General features: G+C 40.6%; 1 protein-coding gene across 8 annotated transcripts in view; it reads left to right on the top strand.

The window, feature by feature from the left end:
- Nucleotides 1-17207, top strand: part of il1rapl1a (interleukin 1 receptor accessory protein-like 1a) — a 186791-nt gene that overhangs the window by 88042 nt on the left and 81542 nt on the right. For 7 of the 8 annotated variants that reach the window (XM_025064072.1, XM_017040080.2, XM_025064071.1 and 4 more), the window contains 3 exons: nt 6823-7108; nt 11615-11801; nt 14299-14452. In XM_025064072.1, the coding sequence (XP_024919840.1) occupies nt 6823-7108; nt 11615-11801; nt 14299-14452 (627 nt within the window). Of the gene's footprint in view, nt 1-6822; nt 7109-11614; nt 11802-12614; nt 12820-14298; nt 14453-17207 lie in introns of those variants that run through there. The other variant, XM_025064075.1, reaches the window with a different exon arrangement.

The raw sequence follows: 17207 nt of genomic DNA, 5'->3' as shown, positions 1-17207 counted from the left end.
TAAGAATAACTAATTAACGTTTATTATTAAAACTGTCTAAATAAAATTAAACAATTTTCTCTGAAAGTAATTATTAAAACTGTCTAAATAAAATTAAAGAATTTTCTCTGAAAGTATGTTTAAGTGCAGCAAATTAGCAGAAAAACAGTACATTATAGAATAGAATAGTACTTTAGTATAAGACTGAGTAAAGTAAATATTCAGAGAGACCATAAACATTGTGTAATTTTCTGCACAGCCAGTTTAGCAAATGAACAGAATATAGAAAAACTATAGATGGTTAATGTTAACCACAATTAAGTTTCAATATTTATTCAGGTGAGTTGTATGTGTGAAACACTAGGGAAAAGCCAACATCAGAAGAACATAAATTACCTGCAGTGAAATCATTTGTTCAGTTAAATCAGTTAGTTCCTTGGTACGTGACAGATTTTACTGTAAAATACAATTTTAACATTTGATCACTAATATTGTTTCTGTTCTCTTTTTTTCTACATCTTGGCAACCTCCTTCCTATAAACTGCTTTCATTTCAGTCTTCCTTCTTTTTGAAGGGATAAAACTGAAGCTGTCGTTGTTACAAACCAGCAGCTTTACTACGATGTTGTTAATTTCTTATCAGCACGGCTAGCAGAGCGCTATTTGTGCAGGCGCAGGTCATTTACTATTAATATGCTGGTTGGAAAAAACAGATGCGACACCACTGAGAGGCTGTAGTCAAAGAAACCGATGCCTGTGATGAGCCTGGGTTCTAATTTAATTGGGCTCTGACTCAAAACAGTTCTGTTTTTTTTTTCTTTTTTTTGCAAATTTGTTCTTAAAACCAAAGAGTCTAACCGGCTTCATTGTGCCACAGATGTCACAGCTGCAGCTGTGTCTGCTGGCTGTGGTAAATTACTGCGTTAATCACCAGGCAAGTTTTTTTTTGGTTTTTTTTTTTTGGTCTGTTTAAAAGCCAAGATTTACAGTATTCTGATTACACTAAATGATTCCCCGGGGTTTAAAGGAACAGAAGATGAAGCTGGTGACATTAAACCTTCATTATTAGCATTTTGTGGCTAAAATAATCCTGAGATCAGTTGAAACAGAGATAAATGAAATCGTTTATTCTGAGTCAGTTCTATATTTTTGTGACCGCGGTGATGAAGTTGTTGCAGAAGGAGAAAGACAAAGGAGACAAAGGAGAGCAAACGAGTCCAGAGCAGAGTGTTCTGCTCCCGGTCTTGAATAGACAGCGAAGGTAGTTTACCATCGTCATCTTTTTGACAGAAATTATCTGTACGGCTCCACATTTGCATTTAAATGAGTAATAGTGAACTCTCAATGGAAGAGAATGATGTGAAGACAAAAATACAAAGTGGCCGAGCACAGGCAGCCAGATAAAAAAAAAGAGAGAGAGAGATACGTTACAGAGAAAGTAGTTACAAAGTAACAGAAAGAAGAGAGAACAGGAAGAGAGGAAACACATGAAAAAAAACAGAAAAATGTTTGTGTACTGAAATGTTTCAGGTTGTACAGAAACTTGCTTGTTCAAATTTGAACATAACCATGTTTAAATCCTTCAGGACATCTGTCGGTTCCGTCGTTACGTGGTAATTTGGCAGATTGGTGATCATGAACCTGGCAGTGAAGGTGAAATCCCATCAACCACACCATACTTAAAAATAAAAACTAAAAAGAAACTCAGGTCGACTGGATGTGGAGTCTGTGGGAGCAGAGTGAGGAGGAGGAAGCTCCTGCTCCACTTATAGATCCATGAACGTCTTCATGGCCTGTAAAACCCTGCCGCCCACCCAACATCTGATAATTACACTTCATTAGAGCAGGAAGTGATGAGAGAGGAGAGGCCGATTCCTGAGCAGTGACACCAGAGTATGAGACACATCGCAGTGGGTTAACTGTACTGTGTTTATACAGTATATACAGTATATATATATAAATTGACAACATATTCCTCTGCAGTGTAGTGTTGTGAGATGGATGTAATGGGAAGTTGATTATACTCCTGTATACTAATGTATGTGGGAGCAGGTGTGCACTTGTTAAATGAGTGTTTATGCATGAGTCTGACTCAGATGTATTGTAGCCGAGGGCAGTGTATTTATTGGTTTGGTTGAGTGTCACACCAAAACCCACAGGTCTGGTTTGATGCAGAACGTAATGACAATTCCATAAGGACTCCCCCGTACACACACACACACACACACACACACATACGAACGTGCTCTTACACAGTGACCTGACATTGACATTGTCCACATGCAGTTACTGCACAGCAGTGGCCACAGAATGTAGCAGCGTCAGTCGACCAACGGGGTCGACCAACGAAGGCGTTCTGCTGCTTCCAGTGCTGCAGTCGGTCCGACTCAGTGGAGCAGAGTCCAGGCTGACAGCCACATGGGAGTGTGTCCATATGGAAATGTCCTGTAACACAAGGCCTTGTCTGAGAATGGTTGAACAAAATCTCTACAAAGGTGTACGGTCCCAGAGGCACCCGGACCTTGTGTGTGTGTGTGTGTGTGTGTGTGTTGTCAGCACGGAGTGAGAGCTTGGGACTGCAGCACTCCTCCAGCAGGAGTCATTGATTTTTGTTTTTTCTCCAGCCCAGCGTGCGGACAAGGCAAATGTCAGCTATCTAATTGAGTTGATAAAACCGCTTTAAATTTCAAACATTAATATTGTTAGCCTGAGGCCACAGTGTTAATAAAATCCAAACTGGCGGTTTAGTAGTGGACCTTTTGCTGTGTGTATGCCGTTATACATGAGATCAAGGGTTCAGTTCAACAAATGACCTTGATGTTGACCTGTGACTACTCTTCAAAATAAACCTACCCTTACTGTAGGTTTAGAGGCAGAAAACCTCACAAATGTGATGCCATCTTAATAACAATGATGATAATAATTATTGTTATTATTTAAATAGTGGTTTCATAGTGTAGCAGTTATTACACACGCCTCACAACCAAAAGGTCATGGAGGAAGTCCCAGCGGAGCCAGATAGTGAATGGCGCCTCCTGTGGCAGCCTGTGTGGGTTGCAAAGACTCACACTGTGTATTTCTCCATTGTGGAACTTTAATTTAATTTTCAATAATCATCCAGGTCAAGATCCCTAAGAAGCCCTCAGAATTGCACACGAGTGGCAGGCACAGTATCAAAATGGCATTTCCATTGATTGGAAAATACTATTTTTTAGTAACTATCCTGATGTTTTGGATATATTGTCGGTCCATTTCAAGAAGTGTTCATTTGAAAACAGTGATATCATGTTGTTCTTGCGTTTAGCATGAGAGCTAACAGAAAGGATCATTTACACCAAAATAACAAACTACACATGTCAGTTGTACTGTGGCAAAAGGCTAAAGACTAACTTAGTTAGCATTAGCCTTTTTGGCCACATCATCTAAAGAAGATGAGTTGTTCACTGTAAACCTGTCAGAATGCAGTCATGCTGGGAAAGTCTTCTGTGGGTGGCATGGACAATAACTGCTCCCGAAGGCCACCCCCATAATTACTCTGGCCACTAGAGGTCAGTCAACAAGGTTAAGATTTGCTGCTTAGACAGAGACACCACAGGCTCATTATTATCTCCGACTCACATAGTGACACTTTTTTGTTATTGCTAACAGAATACACTGCTCACCAGAATAAACAGCCAGTGCCGTGACAGAGAGCTGGAAGAGATTCAGTGTGCTGGAGAGGCAGAGGTCATATGAATTAGAGGTGTGGAGGGTGAATGAAGAAAAGGCTGAATGAAGCCACTGCTGTCCCTGCTGATTAGCAGATTGATATGCAGAGACGGTAGAGGAGTTACCTGCTGCCTTCGTAGGAAATTTACTCTGAAATGTAGGAGTGATTTAGATCCTGAACTCTCATTTAGACATTTAAATGTTCTGAGTATAAATGCAGAATATATAAACCTGTGCTTTCAGGATTAAATAATGGATTAAAGAACTCATTTGGACATTAGAGACATGGGACAATATCACTGGATCACACACTCCTGTTGAAATCACAAGAGTGTGGTTTATTTTTGAGCTGCCGACGGTCAGTGGTCACTGTTTCCTCTCCATAGCTCTGTTCCACTGTAGAGTTTAGGGAGAAAGTATTTGCCACAATGGTATCTTTGTGTGTGTTATCAAAGCACCCTCTTACCAATACAAATAGGTTCTTTTGAACCTTTTTTGAGAACTTTTAATTGGATTTTCTAATGTTGTAAAAAAAAAAGACCCTTACTCATCCCACAATGAGAAAATTCCCTATGTGAGTTTTTGCAACCCACACAGGCTGCCACAGGAGGCGCCATTGAGTATGTGGCCCCTTTTGGTCTCGAACCCTGCACCTCCTGCTGGTGTAATAACCGCTACACTATAGAATCAAATTTCCATAAAAGGGCACTTACAGTATGTTAAATCATGCACATTAAGCAGCAGTTTCTGCCCTTGGCTTTCACACATGTCAACGTGTTGACAGTACATTTTGGGTAAATAAAGCTTATTGAGATTAAAGTTTTTTTGGTGTTGGGTAAATAAAGCTTATTGAGATTAAGTGAGTTTTTTGGTGTTTTTTTTAATTCTGAAGAAGGTGTAACTTTTGAAAATGGGTGTTGTAAATGATAAATTTCTTTTAAAATGAGATTTTTCAGTTCATAGACATCAGATTTGCTCTCTGTCATATTTTAATCCATTGCTTTTGAATGAATGGAGACCTGTAAGCGTGTGGAGGTGATGGAATGTCTACAGTGTTCACATCGCTCAAGATGTTCACAGTCGTACAATAAGGTTTCAAAGTCGGGAGGATTTCATGAACAGCGGTGTCTCTACGGGGGCTCTAATTATTAGGAGTGATAATTAGATACAATTTCACACATTGAGACACACACTTGTGCGCGTGCACACACGGAAACACACACACGCTCTCTGTTACTCTTGCATTCGCATGTAAGCGCGCCCACATTTGTGGATAAGCTTCCTGGTAATTAACAGACATAATTAGGCAGGCTGCCATTGGTGTAGAGAATGCATGTGAACACACGTGCACGCACAACACATACTGACACACACATTATTTCGCCGGTAATTAAGAGTATTAATTACAAGCATAGCTGTCCCCATGAGCCTCAGTATCACTCACAGACTTACACACAGCAGGGATCTTATTTCTTTATCTCAGCACATCACCTCCTCTTCCCTCTCCTGCTCAGACTCTCTGGTTACACATGCACTCCCTAATATACTCCTGCTGGATAAACAAATGCTGCTGAATTAGTCAGGCTGATAGCTGGCCACGGGTTAACGTCTCATGGCGGGGGAATTGAGTCAGAGATTGTAGAGAGAGTGTTCCTGAGGAGCTGAGCCAGTGTCTTTGATTTTTGTCAAAAGTTTCTCCAATTGTTTTTCTGCCTTCCACTGTTCCTGTTCTGCCTAGTAACCAATGTGTGGTGACATCTATCATTAATGAAACTAGGTTATTTAGAGGTTCTTTAGTGATTTCAATTAAGTATCCATATATTTATTTTTCAGTGTACACATCATGAATTTTAAAAAAGTAAATACCGTCGTATGTGCACACAGTGTCAGTGGTTGCCAATGTGGGGGGCGGGCCCGCTTGAGGGTCATGCAACTCTTGCTAAATTGCAACATTTTATTTTTTGTGCCACAGAGGGCAAACATGGCCTGTTATTTTATTTCTCTGTTAAATGAGAATGAGAACCTGTTTCAGTTGTTTGGGAAAAAAAACATTGTTCTATAAATCTACCAGAGGGAGGTGCTGCAGAATAAATTGTTGCACAAATTACTGTTTTGCACGCACTTATTCTGCAATAAACAATAATGCGGCTAATTTATGGATTTTTTTACGACACACACGAATTGTGTGGGAGGCTTTGCATGACTAGCGGCGAGAAATCATTTACCAAAAATGGTGAAGAGCAACTTTCGCTCAATTATGCCAGTGGATCCTGATAGCATGCAGCAGAGTCAAAAACTCCACTACCACCAACGGGTTTCGAAAGGCTGGACTGCTGCGCGATGAAGACGACAACACAAGCTCAGGTGCGAATTTGCCTCGAGACAAAAGCGACATTTATAGCGACAACGAAAGAGAGACTGAGAAAGTGTGTGACGCAGCAATTCTGAGGCTGTTCAATTCCGACCCTGAAGAATACGACTTTAGTGGTTTTAGTGCGCAGGAGGAAGTTGATAGCGATTAGTGAAGGAAGTTAGCTCCGGAGCTAATGTTAGCTTGGGTTCTGTGTTACAGGCACTGTTCGAAAAAAAACATTAATTCAATTAAAAGTAAAAAAAAATAAAATTCTGTGTGAATATTCCATGTTACAATGTGGACACATGCGACCTATAGAAAAGTGCGGCAAATGTGTACAATGTTTTTTTTTAAATTGAGTGAGTTTAGCCCATATTTCGGTGCGCTAATAGACCATAAATTACGGTCAATATACGTTGGATAAACTGTTCTGCACTGAATGAATTTGACCTACAGTGTACAGTGTTTATCTTAAGCACTTGCAGCACCTTGGCACCACTTACAGAGATATTCCACAGATCATACCCTAATGTCACAGTGGTTGCATGTTGGAATGTTGGAGGAGAGTTTCTGAATTTCATGCAGTGGTTGAGGAGGCAGATGTGCCCTGAATATGGATGGAAATGTTGCAAAGGTGAGGAGAGGCTGTGGGCCAATCAGAGTCCAACAGCAATCCTCCACTGACAAATAAAATGTTACACAGTAGTCTAGGCTAATGCAGTGATTTAATGTCATTCCATGTGGTGAGTTTTTCTAAACGTGTCCTCATCTTTGTCTTCGTAGTGGATGGCTGCACAGACTGGTCTGTAGACTACCTGAAGTACCGGGTGCTGCAGGGTGAACCAGTGAGGCTGAAGTGCGCCCTGTTCTATGGTTACATCCGGGCCAACTACAGCCAGGCGCAGAGTGTGGGCCTCAGCCTGATGTGGTACCGCAGCTCTGGTCTGGGGCACAGCGACTTTGAGGAGCCCATCTCATTTGACGGCTCACGCATGAGCAAAGAGGAGGATGCCATCTGGTTCAGACCAGCTGAACTTCAGGACATCGGCCTCTACTCTTGTGTCCTACGGTAGGAAGAATTTAATTATTTATTGCGAACATTAAAATCTTTAAATTGTGGCCAATAATGGCATCTCAATGCAGAACAATAGAGAACCTCAAACTTATGAAACAAAAAAAATAACAAAGCATTGAAGCGGGTTTCAATATTCATGATGTTTTTTAAACCTAATCCAACTGTTTCTATTTTATTACATTTCTCATCCTTGGGTTTGGACATCATTTGTATGGCTTTGCCATACAAATGCCTTTTAAATCTTTCCCAAATGAAACAGAATTAAAATCTTTCATTATTTATTAATTTTAACACAAAACCTCCAAGTTGTATTTGTGGGAGGAAAAAAATAAAACTTTAATAAATAATCCAATTTTATTTTTAAATTTTGTTTTTAATTCTCTCACTGAAGTAAAGTGAGAACTTTATTTCTATATCTATTTAGGTATAATGTCACATTAGAGCAGAAGTAAAAGCTTTGCCATGTGCAAATGCACATACTGGGGAAGGGAAGACGTAAACAACTAAATAAATAACAAAAACACACACTCATACCCGCCTAAGTGAGTTAATGCCCACACACTCTCCCTAAAACCGGATGCATCATTATGTGGCAGTAAGTGATTAACCTTTACAATAGAGAACATCGCTCAATAAATGCCTCATTGCAGCTCCACATTTCAGAGGTTTAATAAATGTGGTTAAAGGCCCCTCGAAGACCCGGTTACGCTTGAAGGATGCACTGAATCTCTGTATCTCCCATAATGCACTCTGTAGAACTAAGTCTGTGCTGCTATGTTTGAAATTCAGATCATGCTGTAATCCTGTAGAGCACTACAGTTAAAAAAAAAAACTGCAAAAAACCTGCACCACGCCCCGGACCCCCCACCGTGTTTCCCTGCCTGCTAGTCTTGAGCTTGAGGGATTTTAGAATTCTCAGATATCCTAATCAGAGCGCTGCAAGAGATTTGTCTCTGCACTCAAATAAATTCTCTTTTTGTTAGGGAGTAAGCTTTTGAGTGGTGCTTTTTTTCAGAGCACATGACTTCATCTCTCTCTCTGTGTCTCTCTCTCTTGAAATTCATCCCAACACAGGAAAGAGAAAGTAAATATTTTGACTTCATCTGATTAATGCAGACTATAAAAACCACAGTTTAGTGGCGCTGCTGTGGACGAACAAACAAATGTTTCTCTAAAAACCTTTCAACATCACCACACGTTGAATCACCTACAGAAAACCATGCTTCATATAAGGTAAATCATTTTATGGGTCTATTTGATTTTCAGATTAGAACTGTGAGGTCCATAGAGGTTTAATGTGTTCTGTTTGAATGGGCCACAAATAAAAACATTACATCATCATGACTTGATTGACTATTCTGATAGGTCTTGCAGTTATAAATATGTCTGACCTTGTTAATCTCCATTTGCAATAATTATCATTTAGATCATTTCAGTTTCAGAAAATACCTTCAAATTTGTTTTTTGTAATATGGTTGAGGTCTGCAGCTTCTATTTTTGCTTTTTGCTCACTTTACACAACCATTTATTAATCAGCATTCAGTGGCGAGATTTTAATAGCAACCCAAGGTCAGTGTCTACCCAGGGACACACAGGCATGTGAACCTCTAATCAAAAGACGAGCCTGACATTTAAAAAAAAATGAACCAATATTTTCACAGTGTTACACTGTACCAATCAAGGTTACCAGATACGTTTAACAGTAGCCTGTGACATCACAAGTATCACTTCCTGTTATGGGAATAATAACATTCATAAAGTGTGTTTGCCTCAGACTAATATCCAGGACTAATACCCGGCCACACTCAAATAGAATGTGACAGACGTGAAAGACAACACAGGACTCTGCATCGACCCCTGGCTGTCCATCAATCAAGCTGCACCGCCAACACCTTCCCACAATGCCATAGGGAGCCCGCTGTGCATATTTAGCGAGCACATGTCTCCTGTTGACTCCCTGGAGATTTAAATGTCTCAGGTGCACTGCTGAGAGGGGTCATTTCTGATCATCTCACATTCAACAAGCCTGGGGTTTACTATAGTTGTTCTTTAAAGATTTTTGACTTTGCTTCTCTGAGCATGGATATGCTGCGTACCACTCCCTGAGGTCCCTGTCCATGGGATTTGAGGTACAGTAGTTACAAACCTGGAGTTCTGCGTGTAGAAGACAGGAATCTTATCACTCTGCTTCTACTGAAGAAAATAATTATTCTTTACAAAGCCGAACCGCCATAAGTATAAATCCACCCCTTGTTTAACAGGAGTATTTCTAAATGCAATTCCTTCAAAGTGCTACAGGGTCACACACTAGTACACAGCAGAACTGTAGTTGGCTTATACACACAAAGACAAAATCCTTGAGTATTAACTGTATGGGAAGAGGAAATAATTAAACAAAATTAAAACTTTTTTTTTTAAGATCAACCTTTTGTTGGATGTTCTTTTTGTACTCGTACTTGCTACCAAGACCACTAACTAGGGATATATTAGGTATCAATATATTTTCTGGATCAAACATAGCCCGTCCAGTGTGATACCTGACCCCAAAAGCTCAACTTAACTTGCGTAACTTGCCATAAACAGGGACACTACCTCAGCAACAGCAGCCCACAACATGCTGGAGGATAAAAGGATAAAAGAAGGTATCGGATTGATATCAGTATCTGCAGATATACCAAGTTGCAGTATTGGTATCAGAAATTTTGTTTTGAAGTTGTATTGAGCCATCCCTACCACTAAAGTTATAATATTTTGTCTACTTTTCCAATAGCAATATCCAGATGTTTCTCTTTGTTTTTAGTTCTTCTACATGTAGGAGAAAACAGCCATTATTCCCTTTGTTCCCTGGTGATATTCTCCTACTGTTCTTATTTCTCTTTCAGCCTCATTGCTACATTTATCTCTCACCCATGTAAGAGCCAGCCATGTTGTGGTCTGCAGCCTTGTTTTACAGTCCCCGGGGAGGGGAGGTCAAAGGTTTTTATAGGAAAGAGGGTGACTCCCTCATTGCTTCCATAACCTGAGTAGATCATATGAAACCCTGTCATTTTCAGTGAATGGGAGCATCTGGCCAGCCGTAAATGTAATGTAATGAAAGCACATATGGCTGTAAGTACAGCCATGCCATTAGACTGGCCGTTGGACTGACCAAAGCACACCATAGCCGGGCAGAAGGGAGCGGCCGGGTTAAAAAAAAAGTAAGAAAAACATACGGTGATTACTGAGGTGAAGGTGGTCTTTAATGAGAGTCAGATCCCCTTGATTTAGCTGTTCTGCCTCTTTTCAAGGTTTGATAAAGTAGAAAAAAGTCACAATTGCTTTCTTTTTTACCTTTTACTTACATGGCTATCTTTATGGCTGTATGCATTAAGCTAGTTCTGCTACACTGATTAAACAGCTTTAGCTAAAGTTATAAAATTGCTATTTCTTTCCTTCCTCTGACGTACATTTATATGTATAATGTACAAAGAAATCATCTCTAGCATTATTTTTGGTCCTGTCTGAAATCTTTGCTATACTTGTAGCATATACAAATGCCACATTTAGGACCTAATATTAGCAGATCTACAAATTAGCATACACCTACAAAGAAAGGTAACCCACCATGCTTCTTCTTCTGCAATTTCTGCTCCTGAGGAATGACAATACGAGAGTTTGACAAGCTAAAAACATTAGGTCTAAATGACTTGTTGTCCAGTAGAAGTGAGGCTTTAGTTCTGACTGGAAGTCCAGTCACTGCTACACAAAACCCTATGGCAGAGGCGAAGTTGTCAACTTTTTTTTCCATGGTTGTCCTGATACTTTTGGATATGTAGGGCAGAGGTTTTGCAGGGAGCACCTTGTCACACTCACTTTAGGTGTAGCGTGTGTATCGGTGTAGCATTGTGTCAGCAGCAGTGACGGGGGTTGAAATGACTGCAGCTGATGGCGGTTAATGATGATGCTCATGACAACATTAATAAAAGCGAGACAGAGAGAGCGAGAGAGAGGGCGAGAGAGAGGCATCCTTCACCTCTGTCAGCTCCTGTGTATCAGGGGTGAAGTGTGCTGATGGTTGCCCAGAAACCAGGGACATGTGGGATGGGGACAGACCTAGTCCTTATGATGACCAAGCAGCTTTCCCCTCTCCTCATAGACTGAGGCACTCCTCAGCATTTGTCTCTCCTCTGATTAGCATTCGCAGGCCTGGCCGACTCCCCCCATAAATCCAATAATGGTCGTGAGCGTGAGTCATTGACTCGGTAAAGCTGCTGAACACGTCGTTATTACTAACCCCACAAAACATAGGAGGAGGAGGAGGAAGATGGGAGCAATAGAAGTGGATGAAAATAACCGAAAGGGCATCAAAGCGAATAAACATTAAATTTAGCTTTTATGAGGCCGCGTAGCGACAGTGTCAGTGTTTTCATTTGTTCTGTCAAAACACTTTCGGGATAGTCCCTAAAGGAGTATGAAAGGATGCCAAAAAAGAGATAAAGCATTGTCCTTCTCTGCCCACAGGAACTCAACCTACTGCATGAAGGTGTCCATGTCTCTGACCGTGGCGGAAAACGACACAAATCTGTGCTACAACTCCAACATGAGGCGAGCAGAGAAAGCTGAGCTCAGCAAGAGCAAAGACATTCAGTGCACTAACATCGACAACTACGTGGAACCTGGCAAAGATCCAGACATCGTCTGGTACAAGGTAGCCTGGCTGTCTGACTGAGCATGTTCATGTGTTATCATCAGATGTCTTCTGGTTTGTCTCAGATACTCTGTTGGGGCACTGTAATAATGGAGGGTAAAGGTCTGAGCTAATACAAGCAGGAAACACTGTTTTAGAGGTCCATTGATTTTGTTTTCATCTAATTTCTTGGTTGTTTATGTTTAAAATCTGTTTTGGAAGCTAGGTTCCAGATTAGTTAAACCAAGGGTGTAATTTGTATTTTTCTTTGTTGTTGTTGTTTTTTTGAAGGGGTTCCAAGGGTTCTTAAAAAGTTATTATTGAATTGCTGGTGTATTTAATTGCTAGCTACCAAGTTTAGCCACATTTCTATCAAACAATGTTCTCTTAGGTCCGTTAGATTTAACAGTTTAAAAGTTCAAAAACTACTGTTAATTTGAAAAAGACATTACATATAATTATCCTTGACATTTTATCTATATACATTTATGAAGTCACAGCTAAATGATCCTGCCACTGTCCAGGGCAGACAGACAACTGTATGTTTGGATGCACATGAAGGCAGTGCATGGTAGGAGCTCTGTGAGCTGTGATCCACTTTAGCAGTCATCCAAAGTGAGTTAGTCCTCAGCTGAAGACATCCACAGAGACACCTCCTATAATGAACATGAAACTTGAGGGAAAAGAATATTGTTCAATGTCACTCTGTGCCCTGCAGAAATGAGTGGACGTCCTCTAAACACCTCCCTGTTCTCTGATCTTTATTCTGCACGCACCGTCTCATCTCCTCCCTCACCTAGGTTCTTCCCTTCTCCCAGGTCAGGGACAGCCTGCGGACAACAGAGCACATCCCAGGGAGGTTCTCAGGCCAGACTAATCACAGGCAGATCAGTAGTAGATTAGCTGCCCGAGCTTGACCTCTAGGTTTCTCCAGAATTCAATTATGGCCTGGGTAATGACTGGGAGTGCTGGAACTCAGAGTTATTTGGAAGACCGTGGAGCAGCAGTGATTGAATTCAAAGTTTGCCAGGAGCAATGGGTAAGAGAGAATTCGCAGAGCAAGACTTGTCCCTACCAGAGCACCGAGGCACATGGGAGAGGATCATGTCACACAGAGTCACACATTGTGCCGGCACACACATCTCATCTCCGAGACACACACACATACACACCTGCACTGCATAGGCACAGGAACACTTATTTTGCCCGCAGGAACTTCTGCAAATAACATTCTCTCTCCTCTGTGGTTTCACCTGAAGTATTGAATGGAGAATATTCACTTCAGTGCAATAAATCTTGATCCGATCAGCAGGATAATGGTAGAGCCTTATCATTTTACCGGACTGATTTGATGTCCCAGTGCCAAGCTGTGCATCCACTCTACTTTATCTGCCTGCTTAATGTTCAGTGACACCTGAAGCTCATGTGTCCAATACAACTGAAGTTTAAAAAAAAGAAGTTTCAGGTAGATATGTGGTATTGAAAACAAAAGAAATGTTTCTTAACATTTGTGGGTAAAGATTCATTATGCAGGGATTAATACATGACATAAAGACAGTAGTTTTTTTTTAATTATTTAACCTTTATTCAAACAGGTAAATCATCTGAGAACAGGAACCTGTTTACTGTATATTGCTGATAAAATACAAAGATACAGGAAACTAAAATGTTGATTCTAACAGGCTGCTGATAACAGATCAAATTAGTTATCTTATATCTATTGCTGTTTTTTCTGTATTCTTTCTGTGTATTTAACAGTTAGCTGCCTATGGGACTAGAGATTGAAATTAGCCACTTGGCTAAAATCTAATGAATTTATGTTAAATATCAAATCCCAGACAAATCTTTGCAACACAATGAAAAAAGAACAGGTTTTTCTCTTCTGTTTAAAGTGCTTTCAGCCACTGCTTCTGCAAACTGAAATTCGACTCACCCAAAGGAGGCGTGTGTCTTTAAGAAGAGGGAAATGAATGCAATTAACAGAACACATGTTATGTGATCATTTTAATTTGAGGGCAATTTGCATCAGAATGTAAACAAAGAATAAACATTGGCTTTCATCCTTTCATATACGTCACCACAGCAGACAATCATCTCAGTAACACCTGCAGAGTTTAACTTTCTTTTTAATCCAATGGCACAGAAGCATAAACTGACTGGCTTCTGAGTCCAAGTCCCTGGCCTGGGTTCTGGGTCAGAAACTTGGTTGTAATTAAGGATTAGTAACAGTTTGTAATTAGGACTTCGTACCTGCAGTGTGTGAATCAGTGTTACGAGTAAGTGACTGATTAAGGATGAAAAACATGAATGTGAGCATACGTTCAAAGTACTCCCTGTGCTGATGGAGCACACCTGGTGTTTGTAATCAGGATTCACCCGAATCAAGGCATTGCTCTGTCTGTTTTTTACATACAGTCGTTGTCACATATGTAATTACTGAAAAGTTTCTCTATGAGCCAAAGAAGCTGATTGGTTCCTTCTTAATAATTATCGTCAATTCTTTTCCTACAACTTTCAGGAGTGTCGTCCAAAGCAGTGGCCTGCCAGCATCATCCAGAAGAGAGATATCCTGTCCTTCCAGGAAATAAAGGAGGATGACATTGGGAATTACACCTGTGAAATCCAGTTTGGAGGTTTCGTGGTGAGAAGGACCACAGAACTTGTAGTAACAGGTAAGAAAAAAGATAAAAAATGTTTGTTTTTTTTGGGGATAAAGCACACACAGACCACTGAGCAGTGCCCTGCTGTTGTGTTAATTGCTGGAGGGAGAGAGATGCTCTGCCCCGGCCTCCCTCCTTCCATCTACCTCAGCGTTTCCCACCCTAGCTGTGCTGAAACATTTAGGGTTATAGGCTAAATCCCTCACAGACTAAGCTGAGGAGCCTGGGCCAAGGTCAGGGCAGTACCAAAACACTTTTTCCGGTCTTCCTTCCTCACTCTGCTACTGCACAGTTTTCTAGAAGAGTGAGATATATATATATATATATATATACAGTATATATACACTTCAGTATTGTTCTAGTCATTTGCTGCTTCCCTTCCCACTCATAAGTTATTTTACGTACGTTTCATGTCATTTTGCTGCATGTAGCATTCAATGCATTCTTGATGATGACAATGTTGTGAATTGGATTAACATTGTGAGGTCAGAGGTCCATCACCCCCCGGGCTCTACTACTGTGCTGCACAGCATGTGGCCAATACTCCTGCAGTGACTAATGCAGTTTAGGAAGTAATCCAGAATAAATTTTTCCAGATCATCAAATGTCCAATTAAATGCACAGTAGTAGCTCGGCTGATGCAACAAGTGCTCTGCACAAATTTAGAATGAGATCGAGGTTGTTAGAGATTAGTTAAGGAAAATCTACTCAAAGGCTCCCAATAGAAGGATTAGTGTCAATAAACAGGCTTTTCCTAAGACGGGGGAGGCCGTCTTCAGAAAAAGAAGAATTAGCTTTATTGGTCATTGTACATAAACAGACACGTCCTGTGTATTTCCCCATCCCTGCAGAGCGGTGGGCGATGTCGACTGCGTGAGGAATTCTCGGAGCTTGTTCGATGCTATAGCCAGTCTATACCTGAGAACCTTTGGTAACAAGCCTGGTGTTTTTACCACCAGGTCACAGGCTAATCAACATGTACAGATGGTATCTACAGTTGGTGTATTTAGATTTCTCTTTTTAGCAACAGAAACCTCTCCATTCCACTACAGTGGATGTCAGAAGAATGTGACTGTTAGTGTTATGTTCTTTAAAAAGATTGATATAAATACATCTGACGTGAATTCCATTAAGTGGCACCATGTCATTTTTAGCCGTGAACTACAGTATTTTTAGTAAATTTGTGTCCTTAAAGTTTTGTTTAAAACACTGAGCTCAAAGAAGATTTTTACTTTCTTCAATCTGTAGGAGAATAGGTCAGAGCAGCCAAACTCCTCTTTCATTTTCTCTGTTATGTAATGTAAACATGTGCTCCCATGAATTAAATATGTCTGCATGTTTTCATGGCAGGGGAATAACATGTTGAAAACATGATGTGTTCAGCGGAATTCGAGTCGTCCTCTTAGCCTGCTGACCTGACCTCAATATTCTATATTAGGGAAGTCATAAAAAACTCTATCTGGTTATAAATATCTACTAACTAGAGAAAAACATAGAGGAACAAGACAGGCCAGTCCAACAAAAGGCACTTTTCTACTTGTTTGTATTCAATGTGAGGCCTGAAAATTCAGGCTGCATAAAATACTGCTGCTAAATCTTTAAATGAATAAAGCAAGCTTTAGGGTAAGGGGCAGCCATGTGAACAAGAGTGAGGGGCAGAGCAAGAGGAAAAGATAAAGGTAATTTTGCGTTTCATTTTCTCTCACCCTGTACATTTTTTTCTTTTCTGTGTTCTCATTAATCTACCTAAATTACGTGCCTCTCATGCTCATGTACTCAAAAAGCCGTGTACGCTCAAGAGCATTCTGTGTGGTATAGATTGAAAAAGTCGCATCATTCAGTAACTGCAGATTTAAAAGTATGGCCAAAAATAATAACCTAGTCTATCGTTATTTTAAATGTGACATGGTTCATTACATTCACCTCTGGAAGCAGCCGTCAGAAGGTGGAGACATAGCTGGTAATGAGGGATGAACATGGGGAGGAAGATATTTGTCAGCCCTCAACTAGGCTCAGTTGGTCCAAAGATGACAAAACCAAAAATAGTAGAAGAGTAGATACAGCATTTGGTCTTGTGTTCATATACAGTTTTGTTGTATCTAATGAAGTGGCCAGGAAGTGTAGCTCCACAGAGGAAGGCTCACCATCATTTTTATGTCGTTACGGCACAGGGAGCTGTTGTTCACAGAAGGTCGCACACGTAGCATGTCGTCACAAATCTGAATGTAGCAGGTAAATGGAGCTGTTTGAAAATTGTTTGTACCAGTGCAAAAAACACAAGGATTTATGTAAAACACGTTCGCTAAATCAAGCCTCTGCTCAATGCCTCATTGTGAACCGAAAATAATCCTGTAATTATTTGAGTTGCATATTTATAAACCGCCACTGACTCTGTGTTTCCGTCAGCATTTTTCATTAGCTTTGCTGCAATAGAAAGCGGTTGCTCTATTAGCACAGCATTTTGCCTTATTCTCACTGCAGCGGGGAATCTCCTTTCACTGCTGCTGTGTCCTGCTGGAATTAGATAAGCTCCTCCTCACCGTGGGCCTCATATTCTTAATAAACCCACGCCATCATTCCCTCAAGTGGCTGCGACATTATCCGCATTTTATCGCATCCTGTTAAAGGCAATATTGCTTGGATGGCGAGCTTAAGGGGCCAAACTAAACCTGGGCTAATGTTGGAGTTTATTTGATATTGAGGGGAGGATGAAAGAGGTCATTAAGTTTAAGGAATCTTAAACACGACGCGATCGAGCGTGGGCTAT

This window comes from Cynoglossus semilaevis, chromosome 16 (genome assembly GCF_000523025.1).
Source record: "Cynoglossus semilaevis isolate Cse_v1.0 chromosome 16, Cse_v1.0, whole genome shotgun sequence".
In the NCBI taxonomy this organism is placed as follows: domain Eukaryota; kingdom Metazoa; phylum Chordata; class Actinopteri; order Pleuronectiformes; family Cynoglossidae; genus Cynoglossus; species Cynoglossus semilaevis.
This window is presented reverse-complemented; position numbering and strand designations above follow the sequence as displayed.